The sequence below is a fragment of the Semicossyphus pulcher genome, unplaced genomic scaffold, assembly GCF_022749685.1.
Source record: "Semicossyphus pulcher isolate SPU_LCO1_2020_fin unplaced genomic scaffold, fSemPul1.0.p SCAF_21, whole genome shotgun sequence".
Taxonomy (NCBI): domain Eukaryota; kingdom Metazoa; phylum Chordata; class Actinopteri; order Labriformes; family Labridae; genus Semicossyphus; species Semicossyphus pulcher.
In genome coordinates, this window is record NW_027211695.1 from 2,803,700 (window position 1) to 2,829,889 (window position 26,190).

At 45.7% G+C, this 26,190-nt stretch overlaps 1 protein-coding gene across 1 annotated transcript in view; it reads right to left on the reverse strand.

The window, feature by feature from the left end:
- sorcs2 (sortilin-related VPS10 domain containing receptor 2) overlaps positions 1–26,190 on the reverse strand; it is a 353,714-nt gene that overhangs the window by 223,681 nt on the left and 103,843 nt on the right. The window contains exon 2 of the mRNA XM_069672327.1: positions 23,078–23,145. Within this exon, the coding sequence (XP_069528428.1) occupies positions 23,078–23,145 (68 nt within the window). The remainder of the gene's footprint in view (positions 1–23,077; positions 23,146–26,190) is intronic.

A 26,190-nucleotide genomic window follows, 5' to 3' on the forward strand; every position in this document is an offset into this window, starting at 1 on the left:
ATTAAGTGCTTGTTTTGGCGAAATGCGACAACACTAAAGCGACGTGTGTGATCCCAGTGAGAAATATGCCGCCCTCACTCTCCAGAGGAGGAGAGAGTCCTGATGAAGAGCTTTGACACATGATGCAATCATCGTCACGTTAAGTTCAACATTAGCGAAGTCAAAGAGCTTGTTGTGGATGACCAGAGGAGCAGGAGGCCTCCTGTGCTGGTTGTCATCCAGTGAGATTCATACAAGAACCTTGGGGTCTAAATCAAGAAGAACTGGATTTGAGTGACAACATGAAGCATGATGCTGTCACAGTGAAGTTTCATCTTTTGGGTATAAAATGTCATTTTAAACCAATTAGAATTCTACAGTTATGGCCACAGACGTGTTTTGTGAGGTCGCAGTGACCTTGACCTTTGACCACCAAAAGCTACTCAGTTCATCCTCGTGTCCAAGGCCCAGTCCCAATCTCCACACTCTTGGACTCACGGACTTTTAGGCGCGTTCCTGGTAAGTGCTTAGTGCTGTCCCACTGTCAGATCAGCAAGTGTGTGTGAGGGCTCTGATGCGGACTTTACGCTAAATTACAGACTTTCCGTGAGTCCGCATATCTGCAGGCTTTCCTGTGGGACTTACCCAGGGTTCATAGCGAACATGGTGACGTATACAAACGTGATGAAATGTTTGTACATTGAAGTATTATTCAATAAAGTTTGACCAAAAAATAAATGTAAACAATGCGAGCGTGGACGGTGACGGGAACAGCCGATATGTTTATCTGTAAGTGACAACAAATAAATATTGGCATTAATTAAACATTAATGCCTTTCTGACTTTTGATAGTTTGTTAAATAGCTTATCTTTATCATCTTATCTTAGAATAGGACACACACACACACACACACACACACACGTGCTGCAGGTCAGCTTCTTTACTTATTAGATTTAATGGCCCATCTGGTTTCCAGGCAACGCATGATGCCTTGACAGTGTGTCCCACTCCAATATGCAGTTCTCAAACCCTCACGCACTGCACGCCTGACGCCATTAAAGTCTGAGTGTTCGGTGCTGAGGCTTCACGGAGGAGACTGGGATCGGGCCCAAGTAGACGCTTGTGCCAAATTTGAAGAAATTCCTTCAGACATTCCTGAGATATCCCGTTCACAAGAATGGGATGGACGTGAGATCACAGCGACCTTTGACCACCAACATTGAATCACATCATTCTTGACTCAAACAAAATGTGAAGAATTCCCTCCGTACGGACCACAAGAACATACGGACGGACGCAGGGACGGAAAACACAATGCCTCCGGCCTCAGCTGTCGCTGGCGCGGAGGCATAAAAATAAAAGGCGATGGCCCAGCAGTCAGATATAATTAAATCTGCTGTCAGATGCAGGTTTGATTTCCCGCTCTGTATTTACACAGCTGACAGCATTCAAACCGCTGTAATACACACGGGGCGTCTGGCGGTGCCGCTTTGTGCCACTTCCAGTCAACAGGAGCAGCCAAGCACTCCTTCGACTACAGAGGAAGTTAGTTGTTTGGTAAAGGCTACAGCAGCTTGGCCTCCTGGGAAACAGAGTTTGTGTGTAGTCTTTGGCTCGTGTCAACCTCTGGCCCGGTCAGCCAGGCCTTCTGCCCGGACCTCACAGCCACCGTCGCGTGTGTGTGTGTGTGTGTGAGAAGGGACGCTGGCAGGTTGTAGGGGTGTGGGCGGCCATCTTGAAAAGAGGCCATATATGCGTTTCATGTTTTATTGAGACAGCCAGTGGTGACTGAGCATGTCCTTGTTCCTCTCACCCTCTCGCCTTGGGCAACACTGAAATCCATCTATGCAGGAGCATGTGTGAGTGTGTTTGAAAGTGTGTGTGTGGCAAGGAGAGTGACAAGTGCACCCTGAGGGTTTCGTCAGGAGGAGGAGGAGGAGAGCTCCGACCCTTCCTTTTCTCCTGCAGCTATCAAAGCCCTCGTACAGCAGCCGGTCTCTCCTCCACACTCACACCTCTCCGAGCTTCCTCCTCTCACTCAATAATTCTTTCTCTCTCTGCGCCGAGGACGGGGAGTTTCAGCTTCTCGCTCTATTATTCACTCCGTCCATCGTGCTTCCTGCTGAATCCCATGAGAAACACCCGTATCCAGTTTTTAGGAAGCCACAATATGCAGCTGAAATAATGCAGCCCCTCCTGCAGAGTCCTCTGGTTACATGGTGTGGAGCCGTTTCACTGCTGTAGTCATTGATCTGTTCTTTGTTTGCTGCCATGCAATATTTCCTAAACTTGGATGACAGCCTGCTTTAAATTGTGTTAAATCCACCCAACAAGCCGACTCCTGATATTCAGCATATCAGAAATTACAGTTTGAGCAAAGCATGATGGGATTTTACACACCACAAAGTGTCCCACTGATCATTTCAGCACCCTCACAAAGCTACAACAATAGTAACACCCAACATTTGTTTCCATTGATTGCTCTCTTTCACTGCCTCCTCGGCCAAATGTTAAATTGGCCTCCTATCAGCTCGTTCTGCAGCCAGACGCAGAGCTCAGCAGCTCCAACTGATCCTCCTAGCTTCGTCCCTCTGTCCTCAACCCCCGCCCTGGACCCGTCCTCCATCAGCTGCAGACGTGTCACTGTTTCCCCCCGTTGCCAAGGATCAGCCCTCTCTCCCCTCTCCATCCTGTTCTGAAGCTCTCTGGATCCGAACTGTCGGCAGATTTTGGGGGCTTTTACTGCTGCCACTGTCTCGCCAAATGCCACCTCTTTGGCAGCGAGAAGTGTTGGCTGGAATTACGTAATGAAGCGCTTTCACTGTGAGATGCCCGGCATGCTAACCGCCGCGCTGGAACGGAAACAAGACTCTCTGCTCCGACGACTTCCGAGCAGGATGTTGGTCTGACCTGGCTTCTACAAAAACACTGGAATCAACAAACTGTGTGGGTGTCAAATATGATCAGGTGTCATTTGAAGGAAAACTTCATGATGACTCATCCTGGACTCTGGGGCTAATTTTGTGTCCAATGAAAGGCTTTGGATGTCCCTCCTCGTGATGCACCAGACCAACAAGGTAGTTAACAGTTAACGCTCGTCACTGTGTTTGTGTTCGAATGGTCTCGCGTTCTTGGCCGCTGTAAATGCCAATCAACATCTGCAACAAGTCCCTCCCTCGCTTCCTGCTTTAGGAGGGAAACACATAAATATGCAGAATCAAACAACCCTCTTCTTTTCCACCACAGACAGCTGCCTGCCATGTCAAGCTAACAAGCTAACGCATGCTGAGATTGAAACATAAGTTAAGAATAGTCTGTCTTGTTTACCTTCAAACTAGTCATGTGATCCACTGTCATAAAATGATTAGTTAAAGACCCCCTCCAGTGAAAATCAAGTGTTTAACCTTGTAAACATCTCCATGTGGTGTTCTTCATGTGCTACAAGACACATCAGGGACAACATCAGCATCATCTCCACGGCTGGGCCTGTCTGCTTTTAAACTGCAGTGTACCAAGGACAGGCTGAACAACACGTTTTCAGATTGGCAGGTTTGTGATGTCACAAACCTAAGGAGCCAATCCCAGTAATGGACGGGGTGACGCTATGCATATCATTATGTGTAACCTATGGCAACCACTTCGGCGATGCTTGAGCCAGCTGCATTTTTAAACTCACTACTGACTGCTAACGTTACTACTAATTACTTCATTTCAAGCTAGCTAGTTTCAAGTTGCCACTAAACGATTTTAATTAGGGAGAAGGAGAAGATATCTTGGGAGGATTTTTACAAGGTAATTAAATGTATTTTGCAGAAAAAACATATCAGATGCAATTTATTACAAGCAGAGCATTTTATACGTCAAAATTAACTCAGCTGTGTTAACTTCCTGCTGCAATTCCTGAGTGTTGCCAAATTTAGCGACTCTCTCGCTCCCTCTTGGCGGCTTGTTTCTAAAAGCGATTTGCGACAAATTTAGCGTCTTTTTCAGACCAGTGAAATATATCATATTGTAATTCATCCCCATGTATGCTGCTCAGAGTAATCTCAGTTCACGGCTCCGCTGCCAACAGCTCCGAGTTGCTCTCTCTCCTCTCGTCCCGTGTGCAGCAGCACTTCACAGGCAGTCAGGGGTGGGCGGGGCTGGCCTGGGGCAGCGGGCAGGAAGAGGACAGAGGCCAATCGGGCAGCTCGCTCGCTGAAGCAGTGACAACAGCTACACTGAATCATCCTGGCTAAAGATGGATAAGGACAATGATGGTTTTGAATTCAACTGGCACTTATATGCCTGGGTTTTGTTATTGCTTGTTTTGGTACATAAGAAATCTGCCTCTCGAGCTGACAGTCAGTTTTGATGGCCTTGAGAGTTTTATTGGAATCTGTGTTTAGAGTTAAAAAGATGCAATTAAACAAAAGTATTTTAACTTAAATATACTTTACGTATAAATATCCATTATTACAAGCTTACAAGATTAATTGCGATTAATCACAGCAAATTGATCGACAGCCCAACTTTAAACATGACTGGAGCGGGGCGCTGTTTAGCTCAGTCGGTAGAGCAGGCGCCCCATGTACAGAGGCTACAGTCCTCGTCGCACTGATCGCAGGCTCGACTCCCGGTCTGCCGATCATTTGTGCATGTCATCCCCCACTCTCTACTCCCAACATTTCCTGTCTATCTTCAGCTGTCCTGTAAATAAAGCCAAAAGGCCAAAAAAATAATCTAAAAAAAAAATAAAAATAAAACATGACTGGAGCTGTTATAGAAGCTTTAAAGCCACCATCTGTAGAATGTGGCCAAAGAAAAATCAATGCTTCAAACTCTTTTTGTTTTTGAGCCATCTGGCCTACTAATTAAAAGATGGTTTCTAGAAACGTATCCTCAAACAACAGAATCGTACGGTATCTTACAGAAGAGAGAGAGAGGACAGAGGATAGTGTCGTAAACAGGGGAAGAGAGAGTGGGGGTGACACGCGGCTAGGGGCCAAACCCAGGCCACCGCTTCGAGGACTGTAGCCTTTGTATATGGGACGTGCTACTTATCCGCTGAGCTTAACCGGCAGCCCTTCATGCTATATTTGAACAGTCAGACGTATCACGCAAACCTGACTCTTTGCTGTGCAAAATGTAAACAAAGGTATCTGGTACCTTGCTGGTATCTGACACGGACCCAGTGGCAGCGGTTACAGGTATTAAAAATAACCATATAGATATAATCAATCCTCTTCCTGAGGGCTTTTGTAGCTCATAAAGATGCATCACTTTTAATTTCTGTTTCATACCCAGATAAAAGCTCGTCACAGGAGCTTTAAGCTCAATATTTCTACTTAATCCTACAAATGTACAACGAGTCCTGTTGACACTTTCATGGCGCCCGTTTGGCTTCTTATGCAGACGCACAAGGTGGCATCTGCTGAGTGTCCATAATCCACATTATGTAACGTGTCCCTCTCAGTGACGGGTCAGCAAACTTTGAGGGTTTTTAAACTTATTAAACCATTTTTATTCTCCTACTAAAACGTCCACATGCAAGAGCTGCGACCTACAACGTAGCTTCCTGTAGTTCGGTTACATATTTTACACAAACACTTTTTTTGGGTCCATTTCTTATCTTTTTTAAACAGCGTCTTCATCCTCCACTCGCCTCATTTCACCTCTTTAATGTAGCTTAAAGCGATAGGAAAACTGATTACCCGTCCGCTCTGCTCTAACAGCGAATAAAAAGTCATAAAGTAAGCCAAACAGAAAAGTCAGCTCGTGCGACGGGGCCCAACGCGCATAACTTAACGACATCATTAAGGCGATAATGGCCGTTGTTTCATGGTAATTATCCGTGGTGTGTTATTGAAAGGCTCATTGTTCTGATGACGGCGAGCTCATAAATAAAGCAGCAATAAGAGTTTATGAAGAGCTCTCTGTGACCACTAAAGTGTTACTGATGATGGAGCCGCGGAGACTGCCAAGTCTGTTCACAAAACAGAGTTGGCCCGCTGTGGTGTGACTGTCTGTGTGTGTCTGTGAGGCTGGCAAAAGAGTGACACCCCCCTGCTCGCTTCCAAACTCTGTCGAGTCTGGAGAACAGAGGATGCAAACACAGTCCCGAGCTGCTCTCTTCAGACGGCCTCCTTCTGAGCTGAAACCTTACTGAGCTGTTAGTCACAGGAGTTGTTTCAGGTGAAGAAAAACCTCCTGTTTTGTGTGACAAAATGTTCAGGGACTTACAGTCGGAGCCGTTTCAACGCTTGGATTAATCATCAGTGCAAAAGATTGGCAACTGTGTTAGAAAATATCTCTCTAAAGCATCTTAAAATTTGGCATGAGATCGTAAAAAAACATGCAATATATCTGAGATGAGTCATTAAACATCCCTGAACATCTGTGTAAAACCAAGTGTTCGCAGCTGTAAGAAAACCTTCACCAAAGAGCAGCTCCTTGTTCTGTTTAGACCATTGCTAAAGGCTTTGAGGGCGGGGCCAATCACATGATTGACATCTCTCTGCCTCTGCTCACGGCAATGGCACATGTGACAATTAGTGAGGCCTAGTTTTATACGAATGAGTCATCAGAGTGAGAATCAGAGGAGGAATCAGAAGCCATCATAGCATGCACATGCAACATTAGCTGAGATGCTAATATTTGTTCACAAAACTATGAATTCAAAGCTAAATGGTGGCCTTGTTGTATTGCTAATACCAACACCTACCTCGGAAAATAAACCCAATAAACAAAAGAGATGATTGGTTCATGGAATTAATTGGGAAGAGCAGCTCCAGTCATGTTTTAAGACGTGTAAAATGCTCTGTTTGAAATAATAAATTGTGGCTGATAAGTTTTTTTCTACAAAATACGTTTAATGACCTTGTAAAAATCCTCCCAAGGCGTCTCCTCCTCCTCCCTCATTAAAAACTCCTGAATCTTCATAGGCCCCGCCCACTACGAGAATGTCCAACCGGCCCTCAGTCGCGAAAACAAAACGTCTCTGCCGTCATTTAGTGGCAACTTGGCTCGCTTAAAATGTAGTTATTAGTATTAGTACCATTAACGTTAGTCGTCAGCCTGTAAACACACATATCTAAAGGTGAATTTCATCAGTTTAACACATTAAAATCTGTTTCCAGGTGTTCAGGAGTATTATCCAGGTAAAAAAAAGTTGTATAACGCCAGAGGGAGCGAAGTCTGATAAATCCTCAAGTGATGTCACTTGAGTCAGCGTCAGTCAGAGATCAAGACTACAAAGTACAAACTGACATCCATTACCTGCTCCTCACTTCTGCTTTGGCTCGAGGTTACGTTAGCTTAACACAACTGGATTTCTGAAAAACAACTCTTGGCGGTGTTATTGCATTGTGGGTAATGTAGGCTCCAGTTTATGTCAGAAGGAGAAATTGAAAGGGTCACTGTGCGTTCACACCGAACGCGAGTAGACGCAAATTTGCGTCGGGCAGCGTGAATGATTGTGACGCGAATTTGCGTGAGTTGAAAAAATTGAACTTCCTCTGGGAATTTGCGTCACATGGTGTAGGGAAAGCCTATCAACATCAAGATTCTCATGACGTCGTTGGTAACCATGGAGATAAGCCCTGTTTCCTCTCCTCCATTCAGAAAGCGAAGGACGTATATTCACCTGTTATTTAAATGCAAATTTTGATCCGGCGGACAAACTCACGCGAGTAACGCGATGCACAGCAACACCTCTGGTTTTGCCGCATCATTTTTGAGACTCCAAAAAACTGTGGACTGTGAATGTCATAGTTTACGATTGATTATTGATTATTTGACAAAATGCTTACAGACTAGGTTGAATAGCTTGATAAAGCCCTTCCCAGTGGACTGGTTTCATGTCAAGGTAAAAAAAATTGTTAATATTTGGAGTGTTTTCAGTATTTCCTGTCAGGCTTTTGTGCAAACTGAAAATGCACGCAAAACCAGTTGAATAGAAACGCACTCTGTCTCACACATCCTGACTGCCACCTCCTTTCCCCCCCCCCCTTGTGCTCTGGTCACATGCAGGATTTGCCCCGTGGAAGCTTCAGCAGTGAATTCTGCTTAGTTGTGACTTTATAAAAAGGCCAGCTGTGGCCGTGCAGCTCGAGTTATACGATCAAAGCTCATCCAAACACACAGGCTGCTTTTATTACACTGAAACAAACAGCAGGTCAATATATGAGCTGCAAACACATCTGTCATTTCATCGCTGAAGCCGTTTGCCAAACTGGTAACAAACCTGGTTTATGTGTGTGTTTTCTATGCCCGGTTTTACCTGCTGCAGGTTGCCTTTGTTCCTACTGTACATGCAAACACACAGGGGACATCCGGGGCCTCGTTTGTGTGTGTGCGTGTTCAAACTTCTCCCCGAGCCACTGTTGATCAAGCAAAACAGGCTTTCTCTCTGATGAAGCCAGGAAAGTGTGGCTTGGCTCTGACGCGCCGTGTGCTTCTCTTTAACCACAATCCCCAGATTTCCGATTTAACCGAGGGAAACATTTTTTCGCTTGTATAATTTAAGTGTGCGGAAAGAAGCCGACAGACGGGACAGAAAGTAGAAAGCGGAGCACTCTGCAGCACCTAATGACTACATGTGCAGGTTGTCATAACTGTGCTGTTCACAAGGCAATCTGCGTCCCTCTTTCTGTAAGACTGTGACATGTTGTTCTATTAAAGTGCAATTAACATTTCACACGCTCGTCCAAGCCGCGGTTTCTCCTCCTTTTACCTCCGTCTCACATCTCCGTCCCCTTGTTCTTCCTGCGTCTGCACAGAGGCTCAGAGCAGCATTCAAACGGCTGACACGAGGTTAAAACATCAATTAATGCTCACTAATGAAAGACTATTATTCTCCTCAATCTGAGCCTTTTCTCTTCCTTCTCTTCATTATTTTGGTTCCTTGTCAATCTTAGACGTCTGCACTTTTATCTTTTATTTTTGCCTTTTGCAAAATCTTTCTTTGCAGAACTTTTTGACAAATATATTTGGAGCTTCCTGTGGAAAAATATGAGACAGCGTTCTAAGGAAGTGCACTGCAGCACAGAATAAATAGTTTAGTAGAGTCCTTCTAACTGACTCTACATACAGATTTTGATCTTCGAGGGGCTGAAAGCATTTACCAGGTTGTTCTCTGAGGTTTGTCTAATATTGTGAAGGTCCCCACAACAGCCCTGACCCGTCGAGTCATGGACTCCACTGGACCTCTGAAGGTGAGCTGAGATATCTGGCACCAAGACGTGAGCAGCAGATCCTTTAAGTCCTGTAATTTGCGAGGTGGGGGCCTCCATGGATCGGCTTGTCCAGCACATCCCACAGACGCTCCATTGGAGTGAAATCTGGAGAATGTAGAGGCCAAGTCAGCACCTTGAACTCGTCATGTTCCTCAAACCATTCCTGAGCCATGTCTGCAGCGTGGCAGGGCGCATCATCCTGCTGAGAGAGGCCACCGTTTCCATGAAGGGGTGTAACAATGTTGAGGTAGGTGGTACGTGTCAAAGTAACATCCACATGAACGGCAGGACCCAAGGCTTCCCAGCGGAACATTGCCTAAAGCCTCACACTGCCTCCGCTGGCTCGCCTTCTTCCCATAATGCATCCTGGTGCTAGTCTTCCCCGGGTAAGAGACGCACACGCACCCGGCCATCCACGTGATTCATCAGACCAGGCCGCCTTCTCCCATAGCTGCGTGGTCCAGTTCTGATGCTCATGTGCTCATTGTAGGCAGTGGACAGGGGTCAGCATTGGCACCCTGACCCTAAGTGGCTACGCAGCCCCATATACAACAAACTGTGAAAAAGTGAATGCTGGTTCTGATAGAAAGGTGTCAGAACACACAGCAGTTTGAGCTACAGTAGCTATTCTGTTGGATCGGACCACACAGGCAGCGAGCCTGTCGCCGGTTCAACAATTGTCCTTCCTTTTGGTCGGTCCTGACCGCTGCAGACCGGGAACACCCTCGGGATGCCGTCACACTTTGGCCCTTGTCAAAGTTGCTCGCAAAATGTTGACAAAATGTTCACTTGCTGCCTCACATATCCGACCTACTAGTAATCAATGTTATTTACTCGACCTGTCAGTGGTCATAATGTTATGGCTGATCGGTGTAGATCATCAACAGCCAACACTTGACCCCCTCAGCAGAAAATAGGCCCCCCACAATTAATAGACTAACGGCGAAGTCAAACTTAATATCAGGCAGGCTGAAAGAACATGCCAAACTTCAAGTGTATAAAGCTTTCCCACTGTGGTCGTATGTCCTCTTAAATTTTACTGAACTAGTAACGCTGACTTTATATTGCTTTCATTGAGTTCACGGTTCACAGGTAACAAAAACATCTCCGGGTCCTTCCACATCAGATTTATTTTGAGGAGCTTTAAATCCCAACAAAACTACAAGTACCATAAGTGATACAATTATCTCTGCAGCTCTGTTGTTGAGCCTCTCTGTGCAGCGTGTGGTCCAGAAGTCAGAGCGTCCTTTTGGAAAGTAGCTCCCAGCAAGGCCGTGAAATTGGGATAAAGATAAAAAAGGAGGAAAGAGAGAGTGTGTGTGTGTTTGTGTGGACGGAGACAGAAGTAGATGGTTGCTGTGAACTCTGTGCCAACTATTGTTTCCTGCAGGTATACTTCACAGTTTAGTCAGAAGCAAATCCACAAGGACCCCTCTCTCTCTCTCTCCCTCTCCTCTCCGTGTGCTCCAGCTGTGTGCAGTCGTGGACCTGTGTCCGTCCTCGCAGGAAGAATGTTTGAGGAAACGGGAAACGTCTTCCAGATGGCCGGGCACACGGCCGCAGTGTGAAAACGATCCCACTCCCACACATGAACACAGACACGCCAAAAACATGCTACACATGCACGTGATATGTAGCAGGTCTATACTGCAAACCTCACCGCGGGGCTGCGCGCACACACACTGAGTGACATGATGTTCTCTCCATGCTCTCGCACAGTTGTCCCATTTTCCAGTCCATTTCAGGTCCGATCAGATAGACGGCTCTGCACCGCTCCATCCTCCTCAGCCACAGATTAATATTGCCAATCATTCTGTTGTGTGCAAGGTGCATGTTTACATTTCTACCTGACCCACAAACTGTAAAATGGTCCTGTTTCGTGGGAGGATTTAGTGTATACACCGAACACCAGCAGGGATGTGGACATTCTTTTCTGTGTTTAGTACACTGTAGGTGCTGGAGAAGGAAATATGCATCTTACATGTTAAGTATCATCCCCATTGTCTACTAAACCCTTAAAAAATGATGTTAGAAAAATAAAGATGCGCATATATTCATCTATCAATCGGGCTACTCTGCAGGCTGGTTGGGGGGCTGGATCCTGCACCAGCTGACACTGGGTGCACCCTGGAGGCACCTCAGACTTCTGCAGTGCTCTGGACACCTCAAGTCCTAAACTTTACAAATGGACTACTATTTAAAGACCGATCTAAGTGACCTCAAGTTGAATCACCTGCTGCCATTTTTTTGCATATTGTCTGATCGGATTGATCAAGAGAGGAGCTGTCTGTGGTGGTGACGTTTACAGTTGGAGGACGTGCTCGTGGTGGTCATTGCTGGACAAGGAAAATGATTAAAGGAGAGGTGATTTGGTGCTTGCCTGTGGTGGTTTGCATGGTCAGTAGTAGTAGTAGAGTAGTGTCGGGCTGCAACAACTAATCGATTAAAATCGATGATTAAAATAGTTGGCAACGAATTTCATCATCGATTAGTTGGGTCTTTGTTACGCTGCACGGCATGCGCTGTGAAAACATCACTGGGGGCAGCCAGCCAATGCCGCGGCCTGCTAGCTCACGTGATGAATTACAGGAAGTTAAAACAGCTGATGATGTCTGTTTTCTCTCCTCTCTGTTTTGTGCCGGGCCCACAGCCGGGCCGCTGATGAAGCAGCGGAGGACAGTATACCGTGGATGGTAAACGTGTTAGTTAGCTAACGCCACTGGTAAAGCTAATTTAACACTAATTCTTGATAAAGCTAACGCCCGGCTTCTTGTCCGTAAGAACAGAAACTAATCGATCGCTAATTAGCTGAAATTCAGTGGGAGAGACTCTGGAGTATCATAACGTTATGGAGTAAAGGAATAAGAAATACCCCACGACACCGGGGACTCTCGGCTCGGTGACTCGACAACACTGCATCGTCTTAAATCAAAGTGTCGTCCACTGTTGCCTCGGGGGTTAAGATGCTGACCATGAGCAGCAATGTAACTGCTCTATAATAAAGGAATCAACTGTTCTCCTGACATCAGAGCAGCGAGTGATATTTATAGTAACTGGTTACTACACTCGACCGGCTTCATGAGCCTGCAGGAGCAGGAGTGCAGGATTATTAGTGACTGCTGCTGCTCTGCGACTCGTGATTTGGACCCGTCGCTCGGGAACAGGTAGATGGATAAAATGTCCTTTTTTAATAAAGTGACAATAAGTTAAACAAGCCGACACAAAGACAGCCGGCTGCTTCCTCGTTCCAGTTATTGTGAGACACAGAGAGGGGAGTGAGGGGGGGCTGGAGACACGAGCAGACTTCTCCTCTGCACAAACACTGTGAATTATCCATCACTGGAGCCGCTCATTGATTCCTTCTGTGTTTTTCACTCTTTCCTCTGCAGAGCTGAAAAAGATCTTTAAGCCATCTTCACTTACATCTTCTTTATGTAACTGTGATCGCTCGAAGAGTTCGGCACAGATCCTTTACAGTCCTGTTTACTGCGTCTGCATCAAACCACTACAGTGTGAAGGGCAGACTCACTGCCTGCCATCTTATGTAGCAAACAGCGCTCTCTGGGGTGCCGTCTCTCCCTCCGCTTTCTCTTTACGTCTCTCCCTCGATTCAGGCTGTGAAATATGCATGGAGGAGGGAAGCTACGAGGTGGGGGGAGGACGATGCGCTCGCCTCGGTTAAGTATTTACAGCACCCCTGACCATCTGGACCGAGGGAGAGGAAAAGAAGGAAAATGGACAGAATGAACCAGAGAGGGGAATTAATAAGTGGAAGTGCAGAGAGGATGAGGTGAAGAGGAAGAGGAGAGAAACATGCTGCTCTGATTAAGCCTTAAAGGGCATGCTTCTACTCTGTGGCTCTTTTCCCCGGGTTAGTTCTGGGGGAACGTGATCTGGACCACAGTGGGGGCTAATCATCAACACGTTTGTAACAGTGGACTAACTGTGTGTGTGTGTGTGTGTGAACTCACGTCTGAAATAAACTGATTAAGGAGGCATCAAAGTGGGGAGTGAGCTGTAGATGTGGAGCCTCCCTGCAGCCATGAACCTCAAAGCAGCAGCTTTAAAACATTTAAGAGATGAAACAAAGGTGCGTGATTGACTGAGTCGATCACGGCCATTCAAGTCAATGCTCGTGATTCCACAGCACGCGCCGCAGTCCGTCTCCGGCGCATCCCAGAAGCGTGTCTCCGCTCTGCTCCGCTAAAGATACGCGGCGGGTCTATTTTTGACGGAGGCCGCTTCAAGCACGCGTCAAGCTGAACAGAGCAGATCGTTCCAAACAGGAAGTCACACACGAAAGTCATTTCAAAATAAAACACCACGTACAGACCGGTACAGACTCCCACTGCCTGTGGGCGAGGGCTCGCGTCGACTGACGGACCAGAACCGTGGAGCGGCGCGGCGCTCGGAGCATATTTAGCCTCTCTGCACACAAGAAGCAGACTTCACAGAGGAGAAAGACTGAGCGACCCTCTGCTGGAGAGACGCACGTTTCTATGCTCCCCGTTTGCACCAGGGGTTACGGCTACATGACGGCTACTGAAAGGAAACGAACCTGCGTTACATGTAAAAATATACAAAACTACTCAAATCAATTTGGCTTTAATTACAGTTCTTAATTTCAATTCAAGATCTGACAGCTCCTTCTGAAGGAGACAGCACGACTGCTTTACAAACGGAATCAGGAAAAACTCGAGCCTGCAGACTCTCAAAAATCTAATTTGCCGAATTTATGACTTAATTCTCTCATAAATTTGCCGTTTTAATCTCGGACTTTTCAAGTTTTACAAAGGCACTAATATTCTGTCGTACAAACTAAACGTGTGTAGTATATAAAACATATTGATGGCAGTACGTCAGGCCTGTTTCTAATGTTGTCTAGTATCCAAACCTTCTCTGATGGAGGACTACAAACTGGATACATTTTCCCCATAAGCACTGTTGCTTTGCTGTGCAAGAACAAAGAATCACGCAGCTGCCAGTCATCGAAGAAATATAAAGACATATTTCTAAATGACTAAAAATCAGCGTACAAACGTTTTGTAGATGGACAAAAAACGTCTCGTCTCTCGGAATACATCGCGCTGTCATGACCCACTTTTCCTGCAGGAATCATCAAAGCTCTGACTTCCTGTATCATCGCTTATCATCTCGCTGATTGCTCAGTTTCTTTAAAGAGCGGCTTTGTTATAAAGACAGGAAATTCTGAGTTTGAGTCCGCGTGCAGAGAGGAGAAGAAAAAGGATGAAAGAGGAGATGGACGGACGAGGAAGAGGTGTGGACGTTGTAGGCTGGAGGTGATTTTATTTTGCTCTCCTCCCATCTCCTCCTGTCCTGCGCTCCCCTTGCTCCCTCTGTACAAGACACGCATGCAGACACACACATACGCTCCAACCTATACAGAACACGCACACAAGCATGTACAAGTGAGACTGTAATGATTTCAATAACCAGGTCGATGTGTTTTGCAGAGGAGTCATCTCGACCAGAACACAAGTGGAGCACCTTCAAAGCCGCTCCGAGCAGCTCGTCCGGCAGACCCTACTGGAGCCCAGTGCACCAGCTGGGCGTATGCCTGGGTGTAACGTTCCATCAGACCAAGAGCTGAAAGTTATGACTGACTTTAAGTCACGCTCTGCACCAGTTAGACTCAAGCCCTGTTTGTGTTGCACCAAGGTGTATCTGTTCAGCTGCGACGGAGCAGGTGTAGGTTTAGAAGTTTAATACGAGGTTCAACAAACGGTAAAAGTAAAACGCTCACAAAACTGAAAAGAAAAACACGCCGACAGCGCGTCTTGCTTACAGGATAATTAAGGAAAGGGCAATAAGAGAGATGGAAAGTTTTCATTTCTGCAGGTAAGCCCCGTCTGAATTAATTGAAGAGCTCTCCCCTCAACACCAGCATGTTTCAGACAGAAACGCGGCGCTGTCCGCGCCCTGCAGGTGCTGATTGTGCTCCAATTTTATGCCAGTGTGTGTGTTGAGAACATGTTTATGTTCTGCATACAACTCGATGAGTTTCCTTATTTCACAATCTGTACAATTATTATTTATTTTCTTTTGGTTTGCGTTATCCATACCTTCTTCTTCTTCTTTTCAAGGTTTCATGTTGACGGCCATCATAAGACCAGAGGCCTACGAAGCGAGTTCAACATGCCCAGGGTATCTGGTACACTTAACCTGACAAAGGATACACAACGCTGGTTACCAACTCCATAAGTCAACCCAGGGTTTCTGTGAGCGCGTTCACATAAAGGGCCGTTGTTTGGAACAAATCTAAACATGGTGAGTCTGCCATCAGCTGATCGGCATATTTTACATGAATACATTTCATAAAATCAGACGGTAAACAGGAAGTGTTTTACCGCTCTCTCCCCCTCCTCCCCCTCACCATCAGCTCACAGAGCTCCTAAATCAAGAGACCCGATTGGTCAGTAGGTGGTGCTTAGTTCAGGTTGATCTCTCATCTCAAACCTGCTACAGAGCGAAACAGCTTCGTAGTACTGAAAACTCGGAGTTAACCTTGAAGTTACCTCGATAACCGCACATCCTGCTTCGTAGTGTTCCCCTCTGGTGTAGCTCCGATCGCCGTTGGTGCATAGGAATCAAGATGTCGGTCGTAGCCAAGTCTATTTTTTGGATAAATTAGGCTCCCGTGATAAACACTGAAGGGTCATTGTGAGACTCTAAAGTTTATTGCCTGCATTGCTCTGCGTCCAATGATGCAGCAAAAAAAAGTGAAACAAACTAGGGCTCTTCACAGCTTTGTTATCACAGGGCAGCCCTAAAGAACACACACTCACACCGTGCATATAAACACGTGCATCCTCTTACAGCTGCAGTTGAACCTAATTGTTCTCCATACTTTCCGTTTGAAGTGAATCATTTACATTTTGAATACCAGTGAAAGCGTCTCCGTCGTTCTGGTCGACGAGGCGGCTCAGCACATCGGACGCTTTCATCACACACGGCGGACGTTGCGTGTCCGGGTGTGTTTGTGGACGTGTGCGGCAGTTGATCTGCTGTACGTGAAAGTGCTGCCCTGTCAGACGATCTCTTCATCCATAATGGAGCAGTGAAGCCCCCCCCCACCCCTGGCTACGAGCCCCCCTCGCCTCTTCAAAAGACGTGTGAAGACTGCATGAATTATAAATACCCCGTCCCCCGACTCCCATACCAACACCCCGTTTGTGTGAGCGTACGATTACGATGGGAGTAAATGGGTCATATACAGTACAGCATGTATGCACGGACTCTTGTGGAACTTTAAGGCTAAAATGTGGATATAAATACCAACATGGCGTTCTGAGGGCCGATTTTAAAGGCCAATTTTGTGGGTACAGCTCAGATGTACTTGGATCTTTATCCAGATAATTAAAGTTTCACTTTATATCTTATAAAACTTAAACAAAAGGGACTCTCCGATATATTTACTTTTGGTATTTTCAGGTTTTAAAGGCCCTGAAAACTGGATTTAACCCTTTAGGAGACATTAAATCTCCACATATAATCTCACTAAAATAGTTCATTACAATCAATTCCATCTGACGGCGCGATATTTGAAGCTCCACAGTTTCTATCATCTAAAAATAAACACTCGCAGTGAGCATCTGACGAAGGGAAGTGCACATCTGCTCTTTCAGTTGGAGGATCAGGAAGGTTTACCGAGTATCTTGCGGCTCGATTCGGAGCAACAGAGTCTTAAGAGGAGTTCTGTCAGCCCAAAGTCATCACAGTGTTTGGTAAAGCTGTGGCAAATCCTCTCCTCTTTGCCTAATCCACGAGCACCTTTCCCTCTGTTTACCCCGACGCAGTACCGCAGTTTGATCTGCTTAAGGCGGAAATCTGGACGAGTCGCTGAGAGACGATACGGGACGAGACAAGTTTCTGTTATGAGTCCTTAAGCAAGACGCAGAGTGGGACAGATGTGCAGATACCTCCACAATGTGTGCAAGGTTTTTAGAATATCAGACAATAAATTAAATGTTTTGAAATAATCCGTCTGTAGTGAATTATTTTTACACCATTTAATAACTCATCTCTGTCCGCATGTGATGGCCACAGCCACACAGGTAATATCACCTTCACCTACACTCTCACGTATCACAAACAATTTTGTATGATACGTTTTTAAATTCATCTTGCTCCAAGTCTTTCACTTATTTTTATTCTACTTCTGTCATAACTGTCCTGCATTAAAACACCAAAACTAATTCCTGTATGTGTGAACCTACTTGGCAGTAAACCCTGATTCTGATTTATACACTTAGTTTGATTTGGTATTGATCTTACATTGTTTAAAGTTAGCGCGCACATTTTTACAGCGCAAGGTAAGACACACATTTCTGTCTTACTGATCATTATTTCTTTGCCTTTGAGTTACCTGACTGTTGGGGGACGGCACTTCCTGGTTGGAGCAAAAGGCAACACCCGCTAACACACAGCTTTATCGCTTCGTCTCCAATTGGCATTGATGGGAACACTGTACCCGTGTCAACACGCTAATCTCCGCCCCCTTTCCGGCGCGATGCTATGCTCCGTCTGTAACTTCTGCGACTCCTTGTCATCTCAGCTACAAACTCCGCCCGTCTCTGTCCGAGCAGCGCTCGAACATCGTTCCAAATTTGTCGGTGCCGAGTTTGATACACAGACTGAATGAGTGATAGATACAATAAAGACCTAACCACCGTAACATCTTCACTGTTTACTGACCCTGTTTTGGCCGCCTTTGTGACATCAGACGGTGACGCAGCAGAAAAGAGACCGACAGGAGGATACTTCACTGGCAATGGGAAAAGAGACAATCAGCATCTATGTATGTAATCTTTGTTTACCTGTTGTGTTTGAGTTGGTTTGGCCGAACCCCTTTATGCTCCCCTTTTGTCTCATTGTGACAGGTCTGTATGTTTTGTTCATACTTTAGTTTTTATCAGCTTAAGAGGAGTTATATTAAATTGATCTCTTTTATAGGCCTAGTTGTTATTCTGGTTTGTACATTTGAGATTCCTTTTTGGGTAAAATAAAAAGCTTTAAAGAGTCTTGTGCCTTCCTGCTCGGTCCCTAACACCACACAAACATGAGTAATAACGTACATCAAGTCACGTATACCGAGCATGCACGTGCAGATTTAAAAAGGCAATGCTCAATGCAGAGCATGCACGCAGTAGGAGCATTATTATTATATTATGTTGCACAACAGCTGCTAGCAGCGACAACAAGGTCTGCAGAGCATGTTATACTGCAAGTTAATCAGGTGGAGTTAACGCTGCTAGTCGAGAGAGTTTTCTCCCCGAAAGGGTCACAAGAGTCTCTCCTTTCGGGGCTTTAACACACCGGAGTAGTGCGGATGCTAAAAAGTTGTTCATCTGTCTTTATCAGTTACTCGTGGCGCAACACAAATAATGCTTTTGACCAAAAGTCGATAAAAAGGTGTGCACTACTTGCATAAAGACGACTAAATCCTTAGAGAATGATTACAGAGGTAATGGGATGCAGCCGGGAGGAGGCCGTGACAGCCCAGAAACTTCCTTAAACCCTCCTTTTTCTGCTGCAGAGGTTGGTAGCAGCACACACACTACTGCAACACAGCCACCCACACACACACACACACACACACACAGCGGGACATCAGAGTTTTAAGTGTCCAGTGTATCTTTTGTCACATCAGGGGTCCGGACCTCTGCCTGCTGTAATTCACCTCAGCAAGGAAAACAGGACATCACTGCCGCTGGAGCATCAATTATTAAGAGTCTGAACACACGGGAGCTTTCAACCAGAGGAAGAAGGAGGAGAGAGAGACCTGTTGCTGACAGACTCGCATGGATAAAGGGAGTCATCCTCCAACAGGTAAATCCTCTCATCTTTAACGTGCACACTTCAAAGACATGCAGAAACCGCCTGACGAAGCTTTAGGTGGTCCTTGAGACGCCCCTCACAAAGAGAGCCATTCTCACAACACGTATAGAGGAGGGGAGGGGGCTCTTTTATCAGCCGTGTAATAGCAGGGGGAGTCTGGTGCAGCCATCACAGACTGAAGGACAGACATGCAGGAGTAACAGGCAGCGTTAGAAAGCGTTAGGAGAGTTGTGTCCGTCTCTGGGCTCTGAGAAACGCAGACATGTGATTACAGTTGCGCTTAAAAGGTACGAGCTGGCAGCTTTACACTTGTATATGTTATTTAAACTTTGGACACGTGGAGTGGTACATACTGATAGACCATGGCCGCTGCAGAGTGTTCAACAAGCCTTTGCACCTACGCAGATTCTTTGAATAACTTTAAGTACGCTCTCCACATCAATAGCATCTTAATCAAAGCTAATACAATCAAATCGTAACAAAGAAGGTGGAAGGCGATGGCTCTAACAATTTCACTTGATTTATACGACCGTGTATGCTCGCAGACTTTCTTCAGGTTGCATTTTTCTGCCTCTTCCATTTTTCATCACCACCAATCTCCGAATCTCCATCGACTATCTTCTGCCTACATTTTTAGCCTCGAGGGGGTGACAGTCGATGTCTCGGGGCTCCACGTGTGGCCAGCAAATATTCAGATAACTGATATCAGATAATTGAGTCAAGACTTCCCTTTCCGTCTGCTGGTCTTTGTTTGAAGTTTGTCTGCAACATCAAATGTGAAAATGGAGTTGGAGCGGAAGGAGGACATCCGTAACTAAGACAACAAACTAGACACGTACGCCGTCTACAGGAAGGGCCTGAGTTGCCTTTGCTTCCTGAGGAGGTCCTTTAACATATGCAGGACGATGTTCTGTGAGTCTGTGGTGGCTCGTGCCATCCTGTTAGCAGGCTGAACAAACTGATCCACAAGGCCGGTGACGTGAGGGTGGAGCTGGACTCGGACGGCGGTGTGTAACGTGTACTCTTGGACGATGTCTTCCACCCACTCCACGATGTGCTGGTAAAGCACAGGAGCACGTTCAGTGATACTCCGCCACAGGAAGACACTTATTTTCAACTGTGCAACAATAAATGTATATGTAATTCACAGTTTATGCAATACACCGTATATATTATTTAATTACGTCATGCTTCTAGTCTGTATAAGAGCAACTGTAACACCCGTATTTACCCCCAGGGATTAATAAAGCAGATTGTTATCCGCTCCTGATGCAGATATCTGTTCATAGAAATTAATCGACCGATCAGAAGATAAGCGATGGGTTTGGGGATTGCATTTTAGCGTTCTTTGCTCTGCACAAACAGTTTCCCTGCATACAATCAAAGCCCACTTAAATGCAATTGGTCAACACCACTCGGACTACAAACAGAAAGCAGACTGCTTGATGAAAACACTTTCCCCCTCCAACAGATTCAGCAGTCATGTATCTATCAACAGAGACAACATGACAACAAGAAGTCTCCTGTCAGGAAGATATAAGAAACAAAACACGACTAGCTTTTTAATTGAACTTTCTCCCACAGCCCTCACTGGCAAATAGAGTCATATCAGCTGCCATCGAGTGAACCGTTTACTGGTGCTCTTTGATGTCAGATGTGATTCTCGATGGCTGTACACTTTGATCAAGTTAAAAGAAAAGGCGAGTAAGCAGAGTTCGTTTTGGCAGCTATTTTAGATTTAGTCTTTAGACGAAAATGCGCATTAGTTTAGTCACATTTTATTCTTTTTTGGTCGAGTTTTAGTCGACGACACATCAAAACATTTCGTCATTACTTTTAGTCTAAATGTTTCGTCTCTTGAGAAAAGATGACTCGCCTCCAGTCTCCCTCTTGAGGTTAAATTAACACTTTGAATTTCAGCAGATCATCCAAACAGTAAATGAAGATTACTTTTAATCATCACAGCAGACAGCTAAGGATCGCTCGGTTTTGTGCAGAAGAGGCGTCAAATGACGTGTAAGACAGCCTGAAGCAGAAAGCCTGCGTTAACAGAGAAAGTTCACAACCACCTTTGTGATACCCGTTAATTCCAACCGGGATACCCAGTTACAGGAATGCATTGCTTGTATTCTGACAGACAGATGAGACGCACAGTGGGGGAAAATATGCATGTTATACGTCCGACAGCCGACCGCCTCGTTAACGAAAACATAACGTACGTGTCGTCATTTTAAGCTCGTCTTCGTCATGGACAAAAAGGTCGCTGGTGAACATTTCCCGTCATTATTTTTGTTAACAAAATTAACAGTGCGAGCAAGTAGACTTTGAGTTAATAGTATTTTGTCTAACATTTGTTCCCAGGTCAAAGTTGAACGACTTAAAAAGGTAGGACATTAGTGTGTAAATAAACTACTAATATGTTTCTGGCAAAGTCTCCAAGTTTGAATGCTAAGAGCAGTTTTATTAGACAACTACGAGCAAGATTTCCTGTCATCATCTAGTGCTGAATCCTGATTTCCATACCTCATTAAGTCCCTGAGTTTTATGTCTAAGGAAAGAGCTCTTACAACAACATTGTAAGACACTTAAACTCCATTAAAGTAACTTGTCATGGTGGTTTAGCACAGCTCCTAGCTGAAACGTAATGATTTGTCTCATACCCGGTCGTTCGGGTTGAACCTAACAGCCACAGATTGTCTGCTTCTCCTATTGACTCAACACGAGCCTCTGTGGACCACCATAGATCCAAACGGGCCTCAGTTCATTGCCTCAGCCACCCTAAAAAACTTTCCTCTCTCTGTGCTGCTAACTTTCCCCCCGTGTGAAAACCTGGCATCTTGATCTACGCCACCTGACAGGTCGAGACGGCAAAGCCATTCATCTTCCTCCATCTTGTTTGATCCTGCAGCCCTGGGACTTCAAAGCCTAAAAGGCCAGAGGAGTGTGTCTGTCCACAGGCTGACAGCTACAAGGACCTGAGGTGCACCCCACACAGAAAGCCGACGCAGCCCTGGTCAGGGAGACGTGTGGGTCCTCTTGGAAACATGCTAATTTCATGCTAATTTCTGCTTTTAAGACAATGACGCCAACAGGCAACCGGCCAGCTTCTCTCTGTCTCGGCCGATTTAGGTTCAACTGCGATTAATTCAACGGCTCGCTGTGGTTTTTTTCCTTCTCTTTTTTAAGTGGGCTTTCCAGTCATGAATGTGCCGCATTATTCATACGCTGCAACAATTAAAACATCAACATGGGAAGGAGAAAAATATGTACATTATTCATATCTGTCCTCCGGGGAGACAGGCAGTCAGAGCTAATGAGAGGCTGAAGCTTTGAAGTCATGGAGCCTCAGTGAGGTGAATGGCATGAATTAAGCACCACCATCAGACGTTTTGCTCCGTGCGAATGCCTTCTAGACGGCTAATTTTCGCCGGCGTTATGAGCCCTGTCTTGTCTATTTTCTAAGTTTTTATTAACAAAATTGAATATAATTAAATTTCCTCGCCCTTATCTACGAGAAGGACACGCTCAGTTACAGAGCAGCACCCCGGGAGGCGTTAGGATGTGGATGACGAATAAAGAGGAAATTAATATTCCATGAGGATGTATGTAAGTGTGTTGTGAAGGGGAGCAGAATGGATGCGTTTGCTTGAGAAGTGTGAAGTGTTTTTGGCAAAGGCAGCTCTGCTAAATAGAGGAAGCTCTGCCAGCCAGACATGACCCCTCTCTCTGGCACTGCCGGTGTCCGCCGTCCTGCCCTGTGCCACGCTGATATGCTATCTGCCCAAACAGATGCCCGCTCTGGCCTCGCAGCGCCACTCTCCGGTCCCCTACTCTAGTCGTAGCTGCCTGCTGATGTTGTGTCCGCCCTCGCGCTCTGTGTCACCCTTGTCTCCTTGAAGAGGCACAGCGGAGAGATTACAGAGACCTGTTTGACCTCGCCGATGGAAGGTCTGCGTGAGTGCGAGGCCAGACATGACATGAAGACATCCAGCAAGAGGGAACACGGTGTAAACGTTTGGCCTACCTCCACAGTGAGCTCTCCAGCACCTTGGTGGAGTCCGCATGGTAGTACTTGGTCAGGATCAGGATGACCTGCAGGACGAGAAGGAGGGGAGAGAGACATTTAGACATGAGCTGCTGCTGAGGAAAGAACTGGTCAGTACGGTGGGCAAACGCTGTGCAAACAAGAGCGCTCTGATGCTAGCAAATTAGCTTTAAGCTTCTGTTTCACATTTAAAAGCTACAGTTCCCCTCAGCTGTACAAAGCATTTTATCTTTGTACTTTGGTTCATCACTTTTCAACCCTCAGAAGCACCAAACTACAGATATAAAAAGTCTGCTTTAGCTGGATGTGAAAAGCAACACGAGCTCACTCTCACAGCATCAGGCGAAATTTCACCTCATGCTAGTTTTAGTTCACTCTTCTTTTAAAGCAGCTATGCTTATTTATTTTGTAAGGTAACCAAGTTAGTATGCAGCCATAACAACCACAGATTGTATAAAAAGATGGCCGACATGACAGCTCCCTAAAAGTGAAGCCAAACCCTCTCTATCGCCCCCTGCTGACTGGCTGCAGTATAGCTCATAAAGCCCGCCTCGCCTTGTCGGTAATTTAAGTGTGCGTTTTGGTTAGCGGAAGTGGCTACGGCGGCTCCAACTGGCTTCGCAACTCTGGCTCCAAATGACGTCACCATCGCAAGATGGCAGCGCCCGTCACGGGGGCTATTTTGGCATCAATTCCGTACAGTGAGAGCAGATGGAGACGCGTCGTCCATCTTTATACACAGTCATTGGTTTACACCTTTATTCGTTGCCCTAAAGTGGCAAAAACGTAATCAGTGGTTGCAGCTTTAGGCGCTAGCTAAACGTTCAATGCGTGCTATCTTCTGTTAAACTTGCTTGGCTTATTTATTTTGTAAGACGAACAGTTAATTCACATTTTAAACAAATTAAAATTGAGCTAAACACAATTTCCACTGTTCCTGTGAGCTGAAAATGCTATGTTAGCACCGGCTATGCTAAATTCTAGCCAGTGCTAACATCTATTACTTTAGCTGATTGAATATTGTGCAGCTGTATACAGGCACAGTCTGCTATCATGGTTTAAAAAACCCACAAGGTCAAATAAAAGGCCACTTTCTCCGTCTTTAAAATTCCATTTCTCGTCTCTATTTTTCTGTTACAGGATGAAACGGTTTCAGTTCAAGGCAGCCGGAGTTGAAAGACGGTTTTCAAATCAATACTTATATTCTGAAGCACCAATGGACAGTCAATAGAGCTGCATAAACGCTGCCAATGTTTGGCCACATTTAAAACTAATCTCTCCTCCGCATTCATATTTCAAACAAAGAAAACCGTGGGGGAACTCCATCTGCACTGCTGCACATTTTTATGCTGAGTGTGTCTGAGCGTGCTCGGAGAAACTATTACTCTGAACAAATAACGGTCCTGTTTGCCACTTGGATTTTTAAGGAGAGCTCACAGAGCGCTTTCCTCGACGTTCCTCCGAGCATCCTTTGTGCAAGCAATATTAGGAATTTAGCTGAAGCACTTTTTTCTTTGGGCGATTTGGTTATGAATCCTTTATTCCACGGTTTGTTTTGGGGCTGGGGGCAGAAACTATATGATTGCTATCCATCAGAAAAAATTCCAATAAATAAAACGCGGGGAGCATCATTCATATGACCAAGACGTCTGGGTCGGCAGCTCAAATCCCATGTGTGCGCGCGGGATCAGAGCCTCTTGTCTTTCATATTTCTGAGAGCTCCTGTTCTTGACAGCTAGGTCTGCTGGGATTCGCGTTGCCATGGCAAGAGTGCCAGTGGGTCAGGCAGCACACTGGGGCCTGAGGGTGTGACTGACAGGCCGGCTCGCAGTTCTAGGTAGTGGAGCGAGAGAAAAAACCCGGGCCTGCCTTCAGGCAGAAGAGGGGTCCAGCCCAGAGGCAGCTGCAGACAGCAGGCTGTGTTGGAGGCGGCTGCTCCCAAGAAGTCGAGCTGTGAAACCTTTGATATATGGACACTCTTGATGCATCTTAACGTCTGATTCTGGTATAAACCTGGGCTTACATTTTTACATATTTAAAAGCTCTTAATGATTAATGGGTACAACAAGTTTTGGAATTGCTGGAGTGGATCGCAGCAGCCACGAGCAACGTGCCTGATCCAAGAACATCGACTAAAATGCTTGTTTTCTCCTCAGACAGGCTCAGAATATTATTTTAAGTGTCTGACAGCGTCACAGAGAGGATCCAACAGAGACAGAGCCTCTCTGCTGAGCTCACATCCTGTTTTTAAACCACAAACAGTTGAAAGCTACATCGCATCTTACTTGAGCAATTCCAAAACGTTTTGAACCTTTCAGTTGTTTAGGAGAACTTTGGTGTTTTTAAACCTGGGCCCTATTTTTACAAATCTGGGGGTTGAAATGACTCATAGGAATAAGAACGTTTGGAATCAGTCCAGTAGATGGACCCCGCCGTAGCCGCGATACTGCTGCAATGGCTGCAACATACTGTAACATCCTGCGGCAACTGCGCCCGATCAAAGTACGTCCACTAAAAGTCTGGTTTTAACAGACGACTTCACATCACTCCTGTCCTTGCCAACGCTAACTCACGTTTTCCACCATCCTGTTCAGGTAAAATCTCACCACCTGCGGGATTTCAAAGCGAGACTTCTCCTTGAGCGAGACTTCTGTTTCTGGTTTGCACAAAAAGGATCTTACTCTTTAAAAAAAGGACGATCTTTGTAGGGATCATTTCCGTAATGTTGTCGGACACCTGGAGGAACAATCTGAGCCTGTCAGCGGCAAAAACAACGTACTTTGATCAGGCGCAGCTGCCCCTTTATTATGTTGCAGCCATTGCGGCCGTATCGCATCTACGGCGGATACCAAATGTTTATGCTCCTATGAGTCATTTCGACACCTACATTTGTAAAAATGGGGCCCAGGTTTAAAAATACCAAACTTCATAGCAAGCATATATCACCGTATTCTTTGTGGCACAGGATGGAGACTTGTGTTTTCTTACATTTCTGTTGACATGCAGAGCGAGTACATGAACATTTTGCTTCCTGGGTGGCCCCTGGAAAAATGTAATGCAGCTACCAAGTTCAGCAGGTAAACATCTGGTTG